The following is a 15,748-nucleotide window of genomic DNA, read 5'->3' as shown; positions in this document are numbered from 1 at the left end:
TAAAACGTCCAGCGGGCGTCTTGCCTGCTTTACAGCCTTGAATGGAAAGCAGCAGCAATGGTTCTTTATGGATATTCAGTGCTTTTTGGAGAGCACGAGTCTATTCCTGGCTAACGGGTGTTGTTAGGGGCTATTTCACAGTTAGCACGGTGGGACAAAGCTGTATGGCAGCGGGGTTTGTGCACTTGGGAAGCTGAGGGGTCCCTGTGGCTGTTGCCCTCTGTGCGCTGCAGGCGTCCCAGCAGGGATTTGCACAGAAGCATCCCAGCAGAGATTTGCATGCCCTTGTGTGGCCAGCTGGCACGTTCCTGCACACGCCAGCCTGGCAGCCTGGTGGTTTGGTGGCACTTGGCCTCGTCACGCTCCTTCTCCATCTGGCTGGAGGCAATTCCCCGCGGGTGGGACTGGCTGCCAGAGAGAGGAGCAGTTTTGGGGGGTATCGGCTCTCCCCTTGGTGTCCGGATGTCCTGCTCCCAGGTGATGGGTGCCAGGGCTGCAAAACCTTGTTGGTGGCCTTTGCTGCTGCCAACCGAGCAACTCGGTGGCTGGAGAAGGAGCCGGCCCCAGCGCCGAGCTGCGTGGTGCTGCCTGTACTCGGCTGGCCCTGCTGCTGGCCCTCCGCGGGCAGGCAGCATCCTCTGGGGATCTTGTCACAGGGAAGGGGCATCTCTGGCTGTAGAAAAGGGAAGGAACAGCTTGGGGAACCAGAACCGTGTCCTCCTGCGGGTCGGTGTCTGGCAAGCTCCATCTAGTGGCACGTTTGGTGCTGAAGCTGCTGCGCAGCTGGGAATGGAGCAATGAGCACCCGCTGCATCCCTCGTGTCCTGCGGGTCTGCGGCCCCTCTGAGTGCGTTCATTTACCCAGCGCCTTGCTGGCCAGAGCAAAATCCCAAATCCTTGCTTGCCAAACCGAGCAAAAGGGCGGGATCGGTGCGGGCGCCTTTAGCGGGGCCTGACCTTGCCTGACCTTGCCATCGTCCTGGCCCCAGCTCCACACGGCGCTGCAGAACTCAGCCACAATCTGGTGTGTTTTTTTTTTTTTTTTTTTTTTTTTTTTCTTTTTTTTTTTTTTCCTGGGTGTCCTGATTCAGCGTCTGCTGATGTAAAGCTCAGCCAGGGCTCGGTTTGGCTTCTGTAAGGTGAGAAATAAATGTCATCGATCCCAGGTGCCCTTCTGCATCACGCTTCAGCTGAACTGGCCCTGAAATTAGATAGGCAAGTCGCTTGTAAAATGCTGCGGGTGGAGGGGGGATGCTGAAAAAACACATCCTGGTGCTGCTGATGTAGGAGGGATGGTGTTAGGGCGAGAGGGACAATATTTGTGGGCTCCAGCTGGCATCAGGTTCCTCCAGACAAGCTCTCCTGGCCTTCGGGCAGCCCCCTGGGAGCAGGCAGACCGCAGTGAAGGATTGCCTCGATTGCCTCTGGTTTTATCGACGTTACGCTGCTGTGGGTAGAGGAATGGCAAGGAACGGGGTGTCAGAGGGGACTGAAAACCTGCAGGGGAAAAAAGGAAGGGGAAGAGAGCCCGCAGGCTGCCCCCTGTCCAGTCCCATCAGCAGGTGGGTCTGAGGGCTGCAGCGCTGGTCAGGGCAGCGGTGCTGTGCAGACGTTCCCAGACCAGGTGCTGTTTGCTAAAAAAGCCTGAGTTTCCAGTGAGAGTTTCCAGGCTGCAGGCCTCACTGGATGTTTAAGCACTCTCACAAATAGCAGTTCGGGCAGGATATGCCACCACTGAGCTTTTGCCTCTTTTTTTTCCCCCCCCCTCTAGCTACTAGTTATCCTGCCTTGTGAGGAACTCCATGGAAACGTGCCCAGAGAACCTTTTCTCTCACCCAGTCTTGTGGCAATTTGAATTCACCTCTCGCCTCCCTAAACCCCTGGATGTATCTTGGACTTGCTGAACTTCCTATTTCCTTCCTTCCCCAGGCACATCAGGCCTTTGAAAGAGGAGATGGAAACAAAACATGAAAAGAAAATTAGCACTTTCAAAGTGGAAATATCCTTTGAAAAACAGCAGCAACAAATTAAGTACCTACACATCCCTGTTCCTCCTTCCTAACTCGGAGGTAGGTAAGGGAGATAAGGAAGACAAAACTTAGAAATCAGTTACCTTGAGAGTACCAGCCAATATTGCTTGCTAAGTAACTGTATGAAGTGGCAAAGCTTAAGAGCAAAGTAAGCTTTAATGGTATTCTCACATAAATTTACTTGGATTTCTTAAGAACTTTTCACCTGAATTTAACAGAAGCATAGCGCAGAATTTCGGGATGACCAGAAAAAAAGCAGAACGCAATCACCTGGAACGTCTGTGACTTCTCTAGCACAGAATGCAAGGCCAACAATCTGTTACCTATTTGTATACAACTACTTGCAGTTCCTTGGCTTGCTGATCACTGATCTTGAAACATGTAAGTAAAACTTGCACTATTTTACTCGAATGCAGCTGTTTAGCACGTGCTTGCCTCTGACACTGAAAGCAGACTTTTGGTTATTTCTAAAAACAAAGCAAAACCAACCCATTATCCTGGGGGAAAATGAGTGTAAATCAAATTATTCAGGCTTTAATTTGTTGGGTTTTGACAAACATTTATTAATGCAAGTCTCAGCAACAATTTTCTTTTTATTTCAGTATTTTCAACCAGATGGAATGTTATAGCTCTACACCACAAAGCCTGTATGATACACAATCCTTGCTTATCCCAGCTCCAAACTGCTTTGTGTATCAAACATGCACAAACTGTGTATAGATGGCTCCACAATCTCCACGTCTGAGACAGCATGGCCCAAGAAACTGTTAGCCTGCTTTGCTCTCCCTTAAATCATTCCATCTGTAAAGCACAAATAACAAAATATATCTTTGCTTCTAAGAGCTTCACTTATCTGCAGAAAAATAGAACTGCTTAAGAGTGAGCTAGTTAGATTACAAAAGGGTCCAAGCACACACCCACGCACTCCAGACCTCCCCCCAAATCTGAGAGGAGGAAGCACTCCCAATTGATCCAACTAAAAAGGAGCCAGGCAGTGTTCGAGGAAAGGTGATGCATCCTATCCAAAACACTGAATGCCTTCTCATTCTTCTTCCTAGAGCAGGATGAGGAGGACAGAGCTGTAGCCATGAAACATTTTGCTACGTATTGGGACACGTTAAGAATGAACTTTCCAAACACTGCAAAATTTCAGAACAAAACCTAAACGGTTCTTTTCCAAAGACACAGTGAGAACAGAGTACAGAGCTTGAATATCCACAGCACAAACCAAAAAACAAATGGAGTTTGTTTGATCTACAGTGCTTTTGTTAAGGTATTTAGAGACCTTAGTGCATTCTTTTTAGAACTAAGCTCAGAAACTATATTCCATTTTTTATTTTATTAGAAAACTAAACTGTATGATGCAAAGAAACATTTGATCAAACACACAACAGCAAAAACATGGCACTGACAAGGCTATTAGCCCAACCATTGCTCCGAACTCTGAATCATGGTTCTCTATTGCTTTCAGTCAAGTGTACATCATTTCTGCCATGTGGGACATCTTCTTAGGAATATATAAGTAGTATTCCATGTAGCCTGAAAGATCTTCAATAGTCACATCATCCACAAAGGCTCGAGCTTGCTCAGAACACGACCTGGGAGAACCCGATGAGGCCGCTCCACACGGGGACCTGTTCTGACGCGAGCGGGCGCGTGCTCCCAGGACTGCCTTCTCGCACTCAGACAGGACGCTCCGTAACCCAGAGAAAGAGTACACCTCCATGGAGCGCCACTGCCTGCACTGGCACTTCTTGTCCGTACAAGGGCACTGCTTGCCATTGCTAAGCATGGATAAGGACTGGAAATCTGAGGTTTGGCTTGAGTGCAAGCTAGTCTCGAAGGACGAGGAGAGACCGAGGCAACTCTCCCTCGACTTCCCCAAAGGCTCTTGAGTGGTGGAAGCTTCCAGAGGTTCAGTTCTGGCTCTTCTGTCATCACTGGCCTCAAAGTGAGAATCATGCCTGTCCTTTGTACCGTGTTCTGCTGGAACAAAAACGTCTGGAGTGACGTTACTCTTTGACACGTCTGACTGGGTTTTGTGTTTCAGCTGGCCGCTGGCTTTCACATTGCAGTATGTAAACTTGGGGGGATGCAGGACAGGGGACTTGGAACGTCTGCGACGTGGAACTCTCGCCGATCCTCTCGAAGGCTTTCTCACACACCTGTGGGGTTGTAACGGGTCAACAGGTATGTAACGACAGAATCTACGCCACTGCTCAAAAATGTGGCTAACTGTATATATCTAAATAAATGCGTGTGTACATAATGGTGTGTGGGTTTTTTTTTGCTTTTTAGAAAAATCGGATGACTGGTGGCATACAATCTCTGACAGGAACAGTGGAGAAGCCTAAGTGAACTGGAGCTCCCCCAAAGGAGAGATCCATAACAACCTCCCTGTTTTAAAGGTACCTCCCCCAAAATCTTTTGTTGAAGGTGCTTGTCATCCCAAACTGAACTGGAATGCAGAACCTGGTATCGGTTAGAGCTGCTGGCAGAATTACACTGAATATCCAGGTACTTCAAAACAGAAATAAAAGAACCCCAAAACGGGTGAGAGAAAGATGCAAACATTAAAGACTTGAAGAGAAGGATCTCTGAGGAGATTAGTGGAAAAGAAAGGTTTAGGTACCTTCTCTCTAACAAGAGGCAATATTTTTTTTATTTTATTTTTTTTAAGTATTTGATAAAAGCCTCTAAAAAAATCATATCAAACAGTTATGGTAAATATTTGCAATAGAAAGGAGAGGAAAGATATGTTCAGCCACATAATTAACAACAACTTTCAGTAGAAACAGTACACAAGATTTAAATGTCTCGATACACGTATGGTGCAGCTAACGGGATGTTTTACCCATGCCATGCTTCCTTGGAGCAAACAGACTGTTGTTTGGCTCCATCCACTGCTGTTCTTATCGGTGTCCTGAGAATCGTCCCGTCGCCCACAGACAGAGCTGCAATACATCTAAGTAAAGAGGAAAATGCCACATTACAATGGTGCCTCAACATATGGCTTCAAAGATCTGGATGCAGCCTCATAGGTTTAGATGCTTAGCGAGGACGATTCAGTTTGCAGCCCTGACTTCCTCTGTAGTCAGTGGTTAGAAGCAGGATCTTACGGAGATCTGCCCAACCACCCCTTTTCTGTTGACCACAGTTAAGTGCCTAAAAATAGGTGGGATGTGAGGAAACATGGCCAAAATGCCCAGAGGCTGATGTCATGCCCTATTAGCAACAAGATGACACATTAAAGGAATGTAAACTCATGTTCCAATTATTTTTGTCTGACAATAGCTGTTAAAGATAGACTCCTACTCATCTAAAATGCAAAGTCAGGAACCCACAGCAGCAAGCTGAGGAATAGTCAGAGAAGTGGATGAGGTACAGCAACAAACAAGGAGAGAGTACCAATTTATTTCTCATTAAAACTTCCAGATAAACGTATAATGGGAAAAAAATAAATACTTCTGGCCCTGGAAGTCCAGGCAACAAACATACCTTACCTTGCGTGCCTTACCACAGTGCTCTGTGCCTAGTTCAGTATGGAAGTGCAAGCAATTACAGAGATGCTTAACAAAATATCAGCATATGGATTTGACAGCCAGATATGTGATTTAGAACACAGGACAGAAAATCCTAAGTACGGTGTCTGAAATTCTATCAGGAGAGCCAAGCACCCTGCCCAAAGTTCATCTTAACAGACCAGTCGGCTGTTCAAAACAAGATCTTTTTGGGACTGAAGAGAGGTCATCGGGCATCAACCAGAATTCCACACTGGCAACACATTAAGAGCAGTATGGTTAGTAAGCACTGCTCCTTGCTTCTCTCAGATCTATAGAACAGGTATTTTTTTTCCACATTTAACAGAAGACATCCTCAAATATAGAAAAGGAGTAGCAAATGAAAATGTATTTTTATCGAGCAGGGGAGGTCATGAGTTCAGAGTATTGATGGCTATGGAGATGAGCTCATAAGCCAACGTTAGTGATCAGTACAAAAGCTTTCCCTTATGCCGGCGAATTCCCAAAAGGCTTCAAGTGAACTATCTCACAATGTATTAGCCTACATCATTTTATTATCTCCTGCTGCAAAGGAACAAGCTTATACTACGTATTATCTATGTATTTGGTGCGTTATCAAATGTTTGGGGTATAAAAATGTCCACAGACATTTTACTCTGTTATCTTCTGAAATAAGAAATTATCAGTGCCCGCATTTAGCCCACATGCTAACTGCCAGTGAGGCCCGGCTCTAGAGCAGCACAAAGTTTGGGTACTCTTCTTCAGAGGCTCTCCAGGCAAATGCTTGTGTGCTGCAGTAAACCATGATGAGCCTGAAGGCCCCGGCATTTCGACAGAAGGATGAACAAGTCCCGTGTCTCACAGGGTGACTAAAGCTACCACAGCAGGTAGAGTGGGTCTGGGCGAGTCACGTCACGGTTTCACGCTGTCACTGTGCAACTTCAGTGGGATACCGAGCCAAAACTAGCACCAGAGCGCTGCTCTGCTGAGCGGGCAGTGATAACGACCGCGTTGCGTTTCACGCAATGAAGTTCCCTCCCCCCGGAGCCTTCTCCCAGCCCAGGCAGCCTCCCACCGGCAGCCTGCCCCGTCGGCCCCCCCCCGGTCCCGCTCACTCACCCCGCCGCGTCCACCCGCAGCTTTTTGAAGGCCAGCTGCAGGCTCTCCTCCTCCTCCTCCTTGGCTGCCATGGGGGGGCCGGGCCATGCGCCGGGAGCTGCAACACACAACGGGGGAGGGGGGGGGGGGGGGGGGGGGGGCTCTGTGAGACGGCACCGAGCTCCAACGGGCTCCCGCCGGGGACTGCGCCTCAGGAACCCCCCGGGGGGGGGGGGGGGGTTAAAGCTCCCCCGGTGCCGCCGCCGCCCGCTCCCAGCCGCCCCCCGGGGCCTACCCCGTCCCGTGGGGCCCCGCCCCGCTCCGTGAGGCGGCCCCGGCCCCGGTCCCGGTCCGGCCGCTCCGCCCAGGCCGCGCTCCGTGAGGCGCCCCCCGCCCCCCCCTCACCGCCTCGCTGCCGGGGCGGTGCCGGGCCCGGAGCACAACAGGAACTGGCGTCAGCGGCGCGGGGCGCAGCGCGCATGCGCCCTTCGGGGCTTTTTTTTTTTTTTTTTTTTTTACTCCCTCCCCCCTCCCCTCCCCTCCCGTTCCCTTCCGGCCGCGGGTTCGCGTCCCGCCACCGCCGCCTCCCGGGCCGGGCCCCGCCGCAGCGCTGCCGGGTGGAGCTGGGACAGGCGGGCAGGTACGGGCCGGGGGGCACCGAGCTGGCCGCAGGAGCTGGGGAGGGGACGGGGGAGGGCTGGAGGATAAACAGGAGGGGTGGGGGGAATAGCAGGGTTGTGGGGGCGGCAGGAGGGCTGGGGGCAGCCTGGCGCTGTGTCCCGCGGATCCGCCAGCCGGGAGCTGCCGGCGGTGGCTCATCGCTGGGTGAGGGCCCGCAGGGAGCTGGGGTCTGAGGGAGGAGGCTGGAGCTGGGCGCGCAGCTCCGGAGGGTTCCGTGGGGCGGGGGGAAGCCTCGCTGGGGTACGGCCCCCGTGCGGTGTGTGCCCGGCTCTGGGGGAGGTCCGAAGCGCTGCCCTGCTGGGGGGAGCGCCTGTGCTGGCTGCTTCCCCTGGGGTTTGCTCCGCCGTGAGCCACGGGCAGTGCGTGCCGCTCCGTGCCGGGACCCGTCCCCAAGGCACGGCCGAACGGGGCCGCGTCCGGCCGAGCAGCGCCACGAGAGCCGCCCCCCCCCGCTCACTGGGGCCGGGAGCAGGGGGCACCGCCCCACACCTCCACAAGCAGCTGAGCCTCTGAGGGGCGGGTGGCTCCTTTTCTTTACCCAGACTTCTTCTTTTCCATGCTACAGAAAGCGCAGAGTGTTTCCTGGTGTTCAGACAGAACTTCTCGTTTTCCAGTCTGTGCCCTTGGCGTCTGGCCCTGTCCCCAGGCACCACCGAAAAGAGCCTGGCTCTGACTTCCTTGCGCCCTCCCCTCGGGTATATTTAGACATTACGATCCCCCCGAGCCTTCTCCGGGCTGAACAGCCCTAGTTCCCCACCTTTTATCACAGGAGAGGTGCCCCAGTCCCTTACTCATCTTTTTGGCCCTACTCTTCCCAGTGGCTCCACATCTCTTCGGTACCGGGGAGCCCAGAACTGGACCCAGCGATCCAGGCACAGCCTCACTGGTGCTGAGCAGAGGGGAAGAATCACTTCCCTTGACCTGCTGGCAATGTTTTGCCTGAAGGAGCCCAGCATACCATCAGCATTCTTTGCAAGCAGGGCACGTTGCTGGTTTGTGTTCCCCATTCAGCCCATTCCTCCAGCCTGTCAAGGTCTGTCTGGGTGGCAGCACTATACCCTCAGTGCATCCACATCTCCTGCCCATGCTGTATCATCAGCAAACTTGCTGGGGCTACTCTTTGTGCTGTCATCCGGATCTTTGATGAAGGTGTTAGGCAAAAGTGGCCCCACTATTGACTGCTGGGGTACACCGCTCGTTACTGGCTTCCAGCTTGACTTTGTGCCACTGTTCCCCATCCTCTGTGCCCAACTGTGCAGCTCATCCGGCCTGTGCTTCATCAGCTTCTCTGTCAGGATCTTGTGGGGATCTTGTTGGAATCTTGTGTTTGAATACCTTACTGAAGTCAAAGTAAACATCCACTGTTCTCCCCTTGTCTGCCAAGCCAGTCGTGTCATCATAGAAGGTTATCAAGTTGGTCAAGCGTGACTTCCCCTTGTAAATTTTTGAAGAAAAAAACCACACTGATGATCTGCTCACAACCCACGCAGCCAGGCTACCACCAAATGGCCCCCTTTTTCCAGAAGCACTCAAGTCAATCCATTGGACTTCTGTCCTGTTAAAAAGCAGTTTTGCAGAGACCTCAGTAGCAAAATACCTCTGTTTAAGGGCTTTGATGTGTGGTAATGGAGACTACACAGGTGAAAAGTATGTTCTTTTCAAAACGTATAAAGTGAAGCAGGTTAACTGGCCAGGCAAACTTCAACAAATGCTGAGCTTGTGGTGTAGAAATGAGACTTTTTTTTTTTTCTGAAATTGGGATAGTCTTGATTGCCAAGATGTGTAGAAAATTTCTTTTGGGTGGGTGGTATAAGCAAAGTTGAGGATTCTGGTTGTTCAGATTCTTTCACAGTCTTGACCAGTTTTTGTTGTGAGTTTACTGCTTCTGGTTTATTTAATCCAAATTTGTATGTCTGTATATTGCCTTGCAAACTGAAAACAAAATCATGACAACCCTGGAAATGTTTTTATTGGTACTTTTTTTAAAACAAACAAACAACAACAACAAAAAAAAACTTGTAAAACTGAGGAGTACAGCATGCAAAAATCATCACTTCTGAGTCCTGCTTTACTTTTTCTTTCCAACAGTCCAGTGTGTGTGAGCAAAAACAGATGCAGCTTAACTCACTTTGACTATTTTGGTATAATGTGAATGTAATTAACTTTTTTATTCAACCTGCTTAAATTTGGACAACTTATATTTAATTTTAATGTGTTTTAAAAGCAGTGTGTTCTTTGTCCTTTGGTCCTCCATGGTAGCAGTAGCTAGTCGATCACAGAGCACATCAGGAGGCTGTGAGTCTGATGTGACTCACTGCAGTGTTTCATCCAATTGTAATGTAAGAGGAGAATTTCAACCAAACACCTGGGATCTAGAAATAAGAAAAAAATGTTTAGCTTAACACTTTATCTTGGCTTAAGAAAGGTCTGTTTTTGTTTTGTTTTGGTTTGGTTTGGTTTGGTTTGGTTTGGTTTGGCTTGATTTTTAATATATATGTAACATCAACTCCCGTAGTTGTATAAAGTTGGCTGTTTCTAATGTTTTTTCTTCTCACCTTTCACCTTTTCTGGAGTTATCCTGGTAGCAGCTCAGACAAATGGAAGAGTCTGTCTAAACTTTATGCAGGATGCTCTTGCCACCAGATTTTACTTTAAATTGCTAACTCATCAATGCATTTGTATGAGAGACTGTTGCATAGTTGGGTATCATAGAGTTTGTTCTGAATCAACTTTCAGAAACGTTCTGTTAGAATGACCTCAGCTTTGTGCAGTTTGCTGTTTGGAGCTTACTTTCATGTATTGTGATGCTGCTGGGCAACTAATGTTTTTAATGAGGTATCAGTTCTTAGTTTGGTATGTCTCTTTTCTGATTTTAGCAGTATATGGTGACTCTGTCAGCATCTGACCGTCCCAATAATGAAAACAGAAGCCAAGGATGGAGAAGAGGAAAGCCTGCAGACAGCGTTCAAAAAGCTAAGAGTTGACGCAGCTGGGTAAGTAACAACACAGGGAGGTACAGAGTTAACATATTACAAACGGACTGGAAGGGAACAACCTCTGTGCTCAATCTGAAGGAAGGAGGTAATTCCAAAAGGTTAGGCACTGAAAGCCTTCATTCAAGTTAAATGGAAATAAATTCACTAGCTGTAGACTGCACTTCTCAAGGAATTGTGATTCGTTCGATCACTATTAGGTCCCAACAGGCTTGAAACAAACCTAATAATAAGGAGCAACTGACAGCACATTTGAAATGAATTTTGGCATGAATCTGGCTGCCAGAGGTCATATCCATAGCACTGGAGCTGTACTCAAAGTTAGCTTACTGCCATGGCTTTAAAGGCCTGTCATGAGAATAAACTCCAGTCTTTTCCCAGGAGAGAAATACTCTTTCCATATCAGTAAAGGAGGGCACTAGCTGCAATGCATGATTCCCACTCAAACTATTTTCATTGATGTTACTTACAAATTTTCTGTTTATAACCAAAACACTAAATGGGAAGGAATGCTTTTTGTGTAGTCTTGTTTCATGGGAGATCTCAGATGTGGCACTTAACCCTGACTGTCCCAGGAAGAAGAACACAAGCAGAATGTGTCTTCTCTGTTAGAGACAATCATTTTTTTATCTAAAATATACAGATGGCTTCTATATAATGCTTTTTTTTTCCTGCTGACAAATGGGTGTGATTACATATTTATTAATATATAATATTAATAGATATATATTAATACTGTATATTAATAGAGTACTGAATTTCAGTAAGCTATTGGCAGTGACGCAGTTATGCTGGTGACGGAAACAAAAGTGTAAGTAAGGCAGTATGCAAGTATCAAGTTGGTAATTGGAATTACTTTAGAAGCTAAATGGCAAGTAGAGGGACTTCTAAAATTATCTTTCATTTAAGTAATTAAGCTCATTAGGAATCTATCACCACCGAAGTGCCTCTTGATACTTCGGTATCCTCAGTCCCCCCCCCCAAGTCGGGCATACTTTAGTTATGGTAGTTTTTACTGTCGACCTTCAATTTACTACTGTGTTGATGTTTGTTAAATGGAAAATAGCAGGTGCTTGACTGATAGGATAGTCTCTTAAATGTCAGTTAATGCCATCCTACAACGGCGTGCAAAGACTTATTTTCACTTTTTAGGGGATCAGCCCTGCTTAAAAAAAACAATTTAAGAAAAAGAATTTGGAAAATAATTTCCTTGTCCATTCCAGCTTAATATGTAAAAGCACAACATGGCAAAATGATTCCTGGTATTCTTATAGCTCATTGAAAATGGTGGTTTGGAATGGTTTTATAGCACCAGGAAAACTAGTAAATTTCTTTTAAATGATCCCTAGCTTGAATAGAAGTTGAAAATCTGTCACGATTCTGTTGCTGAAGTGATTGAACTTGCAGTAGTATGAAGAGCTTTAGTTTACATCGTCCTAGACAAAGACATGAGTGTTCTTCAGATAAACAAAGTCTATTTATGTCCAAAGAACATTTATTTTTAGGAAAGAATAGCTTATTTGTCTATGGAAAAAGAGGCACATTTCTTCAGTAGTGTTTTTCCCCCTCTCTGATATTTAGCTATTTTGTGTGCTTCATCACCGAGGTGAGGAGTTTGGATTTGCAATCTGTTTGGTTTGCTGTATGACGCCACCTTCAGCGAAAGCTTGTTATACAAACTTTTGGCATAGGAATGCGTCAGACTTGGGTCGTCTTTGTGGGCAGGTTTTTTAAGACGTCATAAATAATTTGGAGTAGTCTCTTCTGGAAAAGAAGTTTCATAAGCTTTTTCATATTTATAATATGAACCAATCTAGGCTGTTATGTTTTCATTCTCTTTTTCACAGATCTACTGCTTCTCTTCCTGTTGGTGAGGGGACAAGTCCAAGAGCAGTAGTTAGAACAGCAGCAGATGAAAACAAGCCTAAGAATGTGTGTACTTCCAAGGAAACCTGGCATGGGTAAGAGAAGCTAAGGATTGTCAGACTACTTCAAATGTGATTGCATTGGAAGTGAAATTTAAATAGCCAGGTTTTCCAGTAACTGGGCCCCTAAAGAAGGGACCCACATTTATTTCATTAAAAACACTATTTAAAAATATTCCGCACTACCCTTTTCTTGTCATATGTGACTACTGTTCTTATGCACAATTATATGAAGTGCAAGGAAACGCTGTTCAGCTTTGGGTACATAAACATTATAGATGTTTCTTAATATAAATGTGAAGTGCTGTTTTTCAGGCAATCTTTTGCAGTAACCATTCAACATGGCAGGTGTCGGTATGCCTTGGGAACTAGATTAAAGAATTTGTTTCTTGAATGTCTGTGCAGAACTTGACACATCTACTGAAACAAAACTATCCTCTTGCCTTGAGTCATTGGTTTTGTGCTGTCATCTTGCGCTTTGTCCTTCTCTTGGAGGTTATTTGTCTCCCATGCTTTACTCATTATGTAATCCTTAAGACAAGCACTTCAGGTTTTATTCCCAGGTGTTTCTTTCATATTTTATAGTGGTGCTTGACTAGAACAATGTCAAACTCCAAGACAGTGGAATACCCTGAGCAAATACTCTGATGTTAAAGCTCTTGCATGCAACACTAGGCATCTTGCCTGACGTTACCTATAATCCAACTAGCCTTTTAGTGAAACTTCACCCACTTTTATCTTTCCATGGTAGGCCTGTGAAGAAGCCTTCAAGAGGAGTTGTGAGAACCCAGCGTCGCAGGCGTTCCAAATCCCCAATTCTTCATACTCCAAAGTTTGTCCATTGCAGCACAAAATCACATTCCACGTGCAGCCAAGTAGTGCACAAGAGCCAGATTGATGCCCCAGATGATGGCACAGGGTTTGGGATGCCAATCCCAAAGGAAGCTTGTGCACATGAACGATGCTGTATTGCTCCAGATGTTGGTCAGAAGGGAGATAATGTTGATTCTTCAGGAGCTTCTGTTTTGCGGTCTACATCAGAGAACAAACAGGAAAACTCTCCCACTGCCATGTCTCTAGAATCCAAAGCAGGCCCAGAGACTACGCAGCTCTCTGACTTTCAATCTGTGTCCAAGCTGAACAAGAGTAAGCCATGTGCCTGTGCAGATAAAGCCTGTCAGTGTAAACGATGGCAAGATATGGAAGTGTACAAATTCTCTGGCTTGCAGAACGCTTTCCCATTGGCACCTGATAGAAAAACAGTTGCTGAGGATCACTCTCAACCTTTGCCATCAAGAACTCCATCAAGTTCTCCACGCTCTTGCTCTGAGCAAGCCAGGGCCTTTGTGGATGATGTGACTATTGAAGATCTTTCGGGATACATGGAGTATTACTTGTATATTCCAAAGAAAATGTCTCACATGGCAGAAATGATGTACACCTGACAATGAGGAGCACTAAAAACAAGCGTGTGGGTGGTTTTAATGTGACCTCAGTCACATTCCTGTGAGATGCGATCCAATCATTGCTCACTGTGCTTGCAATAAAAAACTTTTCTTTGCATCCTAGGTAAAGTTCATTATTGCAGCTGTACAAACACTTCAGCTTAAGCATTATAGTTTATACTTGGAATAGCTATTGAAGTAAACAGTGAGTGTGTTTAAAGAGTATCTGCCTATACTTGAGAGATCTACTGTGGGAAATTCTACCTCGTTTTCAAAATCCTCCTGTTTCAGTTTGTTGGAAGGGAAGTGTATCTAGGTCTCCTGGTAGTCAGAGCTCTTATGAGAGAAACTTGGTGTAATTCAGCTTCTTTGAATCGACTTTGGCCTCAGTTTGAAATGCTTAGGCTTGCATTTTTGGACAATTGTGCCTCTGATTTTATTTCATAAAGCATGATCATTTCCCATCTTCTGCTTGGTACAAATCCTACTCCAGGCAAATTCAGGAGAGAATCTGCTTTTCCTGGGTGGAGACATTGTTATTCCTTTGTGCCTGAAGAGAGGCTTTATTATGGTCACCTAAACAGTCACCCTCTTTCACCTGTCGTTGTTCAGTTAGTCAGGTGAAAGTAGGTTAACAGAGGAAAGATTTGCTTGCTAGACTGCCTGATCAGAAAGGAGATGTGGGCTATCAAGGGAAGGCCTTATTCAAGAGGTTATCCTGATTTCTGAAGTGTTTTCTACCAGAAAACGTGAAGCAAGTGTAACTCCTCACTGAATGTCCCAAAGGCCTTAGAGGCTTGTCTTCAGGGGCAGAAATATCCTGCTTTCTTATGGACAATTGCTTCTCAAGGTAACAGAAGTAAAAATAAGATGGAGCCTGTTCAGTGTATTTTTAGGAAGGCCAAAACAGCATTTTCTAGCTTCAGAATAAAATACTTCTCAAATAAGTATTACTATTCCCAAATGTTTGCCAGTAGCAGCCACATCACCATTGCATGTAACGTGGTAGGTGCCATGGTGATGTGAAGACCTTTTTTGAATATATGTTATTTTAACATTTCTTTGATAATCACCACAGACCTGTACTTGCTGGGTTTAGGATTAAAATGCCAGGTGCTCGATACCACTTTATAGAAAGTGGATTGAAATCCAGGAGGTAGTGTGAAAAATACAGAAAGAGGTGAACTGGTGCAGACTGGGATGGGAAGCAAGTGCTGCAGGGCCACTAGAGGTCACCCCATCCCGAGTAGGGGCTGGCTGGGTGCGGCTGACTCCTTGCCTCCCCAGCCTTCAAAGCAGAGCGTTATTTTTTTTATGCCAAAAAGAAGAAATCAGAGGAGCTCTGTGTGGTGCCTGATTACACACCAGATTTTAGTGTTTCCTAAAGTTTGATTGCATGGCTGATTCAGTGCTCAGCGCAGGCTCTCTAAATGCCAGCATGTGCATAAATTATTAATATTTAAACAGCGGTCTATCAGTTCACAACTGTGCTACGTAATTAGGAAGAGTTCCTAAGTAAATAATTACGTGGTCCTGAACTTGGCATCCTTCTAGGACAGTTACAACATACTTGGGCTGGCAAATCCTGGAACACTGCAGAACAGCGGGCTGCGGGCAGCTGCGAGTGCTGTCTTAACACTTTCAGCCCTGTTACTACGTGCTGCTTGGCTCTGCCCAGGAGACGCAAACCAAAAAACCTCCGGCTTTGCTTGGAGAAAACATCAATTTCCAGCCCTGCGTGGTGCAGAGCAAACCTTGAAAGCATGACTAAGTAGTCTGAAAGTTTTTTTTGTTTTTTTTTTTTTTTAATTTCTGACATGAAATTTTACATAAAATTGTCAGAAATTTTAAGATCTGATGTTAAAATGGAAAAGGGGTGTCTGGTTCTGTCAAGGGGTGCTTCTGAGTTGTGTCAGTCCCTTATCCAAGGAGCCCATTCCCTCGTTTGGGTGGCTGAGTAATTTTTGAGGCTTTTTGTAATCTCCTTCACGGCGGCGGCCCTCACCTGTGCCCGCACAGGAAGGTGCACAGCTATTCTGTCTTGTAGGTGACATT

General features: G+C 46.5%; 2 protein-coding genes across 3 annotated transcripts; one reads left to right on the top strand and one right to left on the bottom strand.

Moving 5' to 3' along the window:
• Nucleotides 1–2,572: 2,572 nt before the first annotated feature.
• Nucleotides 2,573–7,089, bottom strand: LOC116495806 (oxidative stress-responsive serine-rich protein 1-like). Of its 2 annotated transcripts, none has more exons than XM_032198519.1 (4): nt 7,055–7,089; nt 6,671–6,767; nt 4,885–4,995; nt 2,573–4,195 (listed from the first exon to the last, which is right to left on the bottom strand). In XM_032198519.1, the coding sequence occupies exons 2-4, from the start codon at nt 6,739–6,741 to the stop codon at nt 3,502–3,504; spliced, it is 876 nt and encodes a 291-aa protein (XP_032054410.1). In that variant the 5' UTR covers nt 6,742–6,767; nt 7,055–7,089; the 3' UTR covers nt 2,573–3,501. The 2 variants fall into 2 exon arrangements, with proteins under 2 accessions (XP_032054410.1, XP_032054409.1); XM_032198518.1 differs by having other exon boundaries at nt 6,945–7,081.
• Nucleotides 7,090–7,223: 134 nt separating this feature from the next.
• On the top strand, nt 7,224–13,811 carry OSER1 (oxidative stress responsive serine rich 1). The gene is made up of 4 exons (XM_032198060.1): nt 7,224–7,289; nt 10,207–10,323; nt 12,171–12,284; nt 13,000–13,811. The coding sequence occupies exons 2-4, from the start codon at nt 10,247–10,249 to the stop codon at nt 13,691–13,693; spliced, it is 885 nt and encodes a 294-aa protein (XP_032053951.1). The 5' UTR covers nt 7,224–7,289; nt 10,207–10,246; the 3' UTR covers nt 13,694–13,811.
• The last annotated feature ends 1,937 nt before the right edge of the window (nt 13,812–15,748 follow it).

This window comes from Aythya fuligula, chromosome 16 (genome assembly GCF_009819795.1).
Source record: "Aythya fuligula isolate bAytFul2 chromosome 16, bAytFul2.pri, whole genome shotgun sequence".
Taxonomy (NCBI): domain Eukaryota; kingdom Metazoa; phylum Chordata; class Aves; order Anseriformes; family Anatidae; genus Aythya; species Aythya fuligula.
This window is presented reverse-complemented; position numbering and strand designations above follow the sequence as displayed.

Bases quoted from the DNA above. Each gene is read 5' to 3' on its own strand.
- LOC116495806 (XM_032198519.1), bottom strand. From the start codon at position 6,741: ATGGCAGCCAAGGAGGAGGAGGAGGAGAGCCTGCAGCTGGCCTTCAAA. The intron at 4,996-6,670 runs GTGAGTGAGCGG...CTCTTTACTTAG, and splicing joins CTGCGGGTGGACGCGGCGGG to ATGTATTGCAGCTCTGTCTG. The intron at 4,196-4,884 runs GTAAAACATCCC...ACAACCCCACAG, and splicing joins TCCAAGGAAGCATGGCATGG to GTGTGTGAGAAAGCCTTCGA.
- OSER1 (XM_032198060.1), top strand. From the start codon at position 10,247: ATGAAAACAGAAGCCAAGGATGGAGAAGAGGAAAGCCTGCAGACAGCG. The intron at 10,324-12,170 runs GTAAGTAACAAC...TCTTTTTCACAG, and splicing joins CTAAGAGTTGACGCAGCTGG to ATCTACTGCTTCTCTTCCTG. The intron at 12,285-12,999 runs GTAAGAGAAGCT...TTTCCATGGTAG, and splicing joins TCCAAGGAAACCTGGCATGG to GCCTGTGAAGAAGCCTTCAA.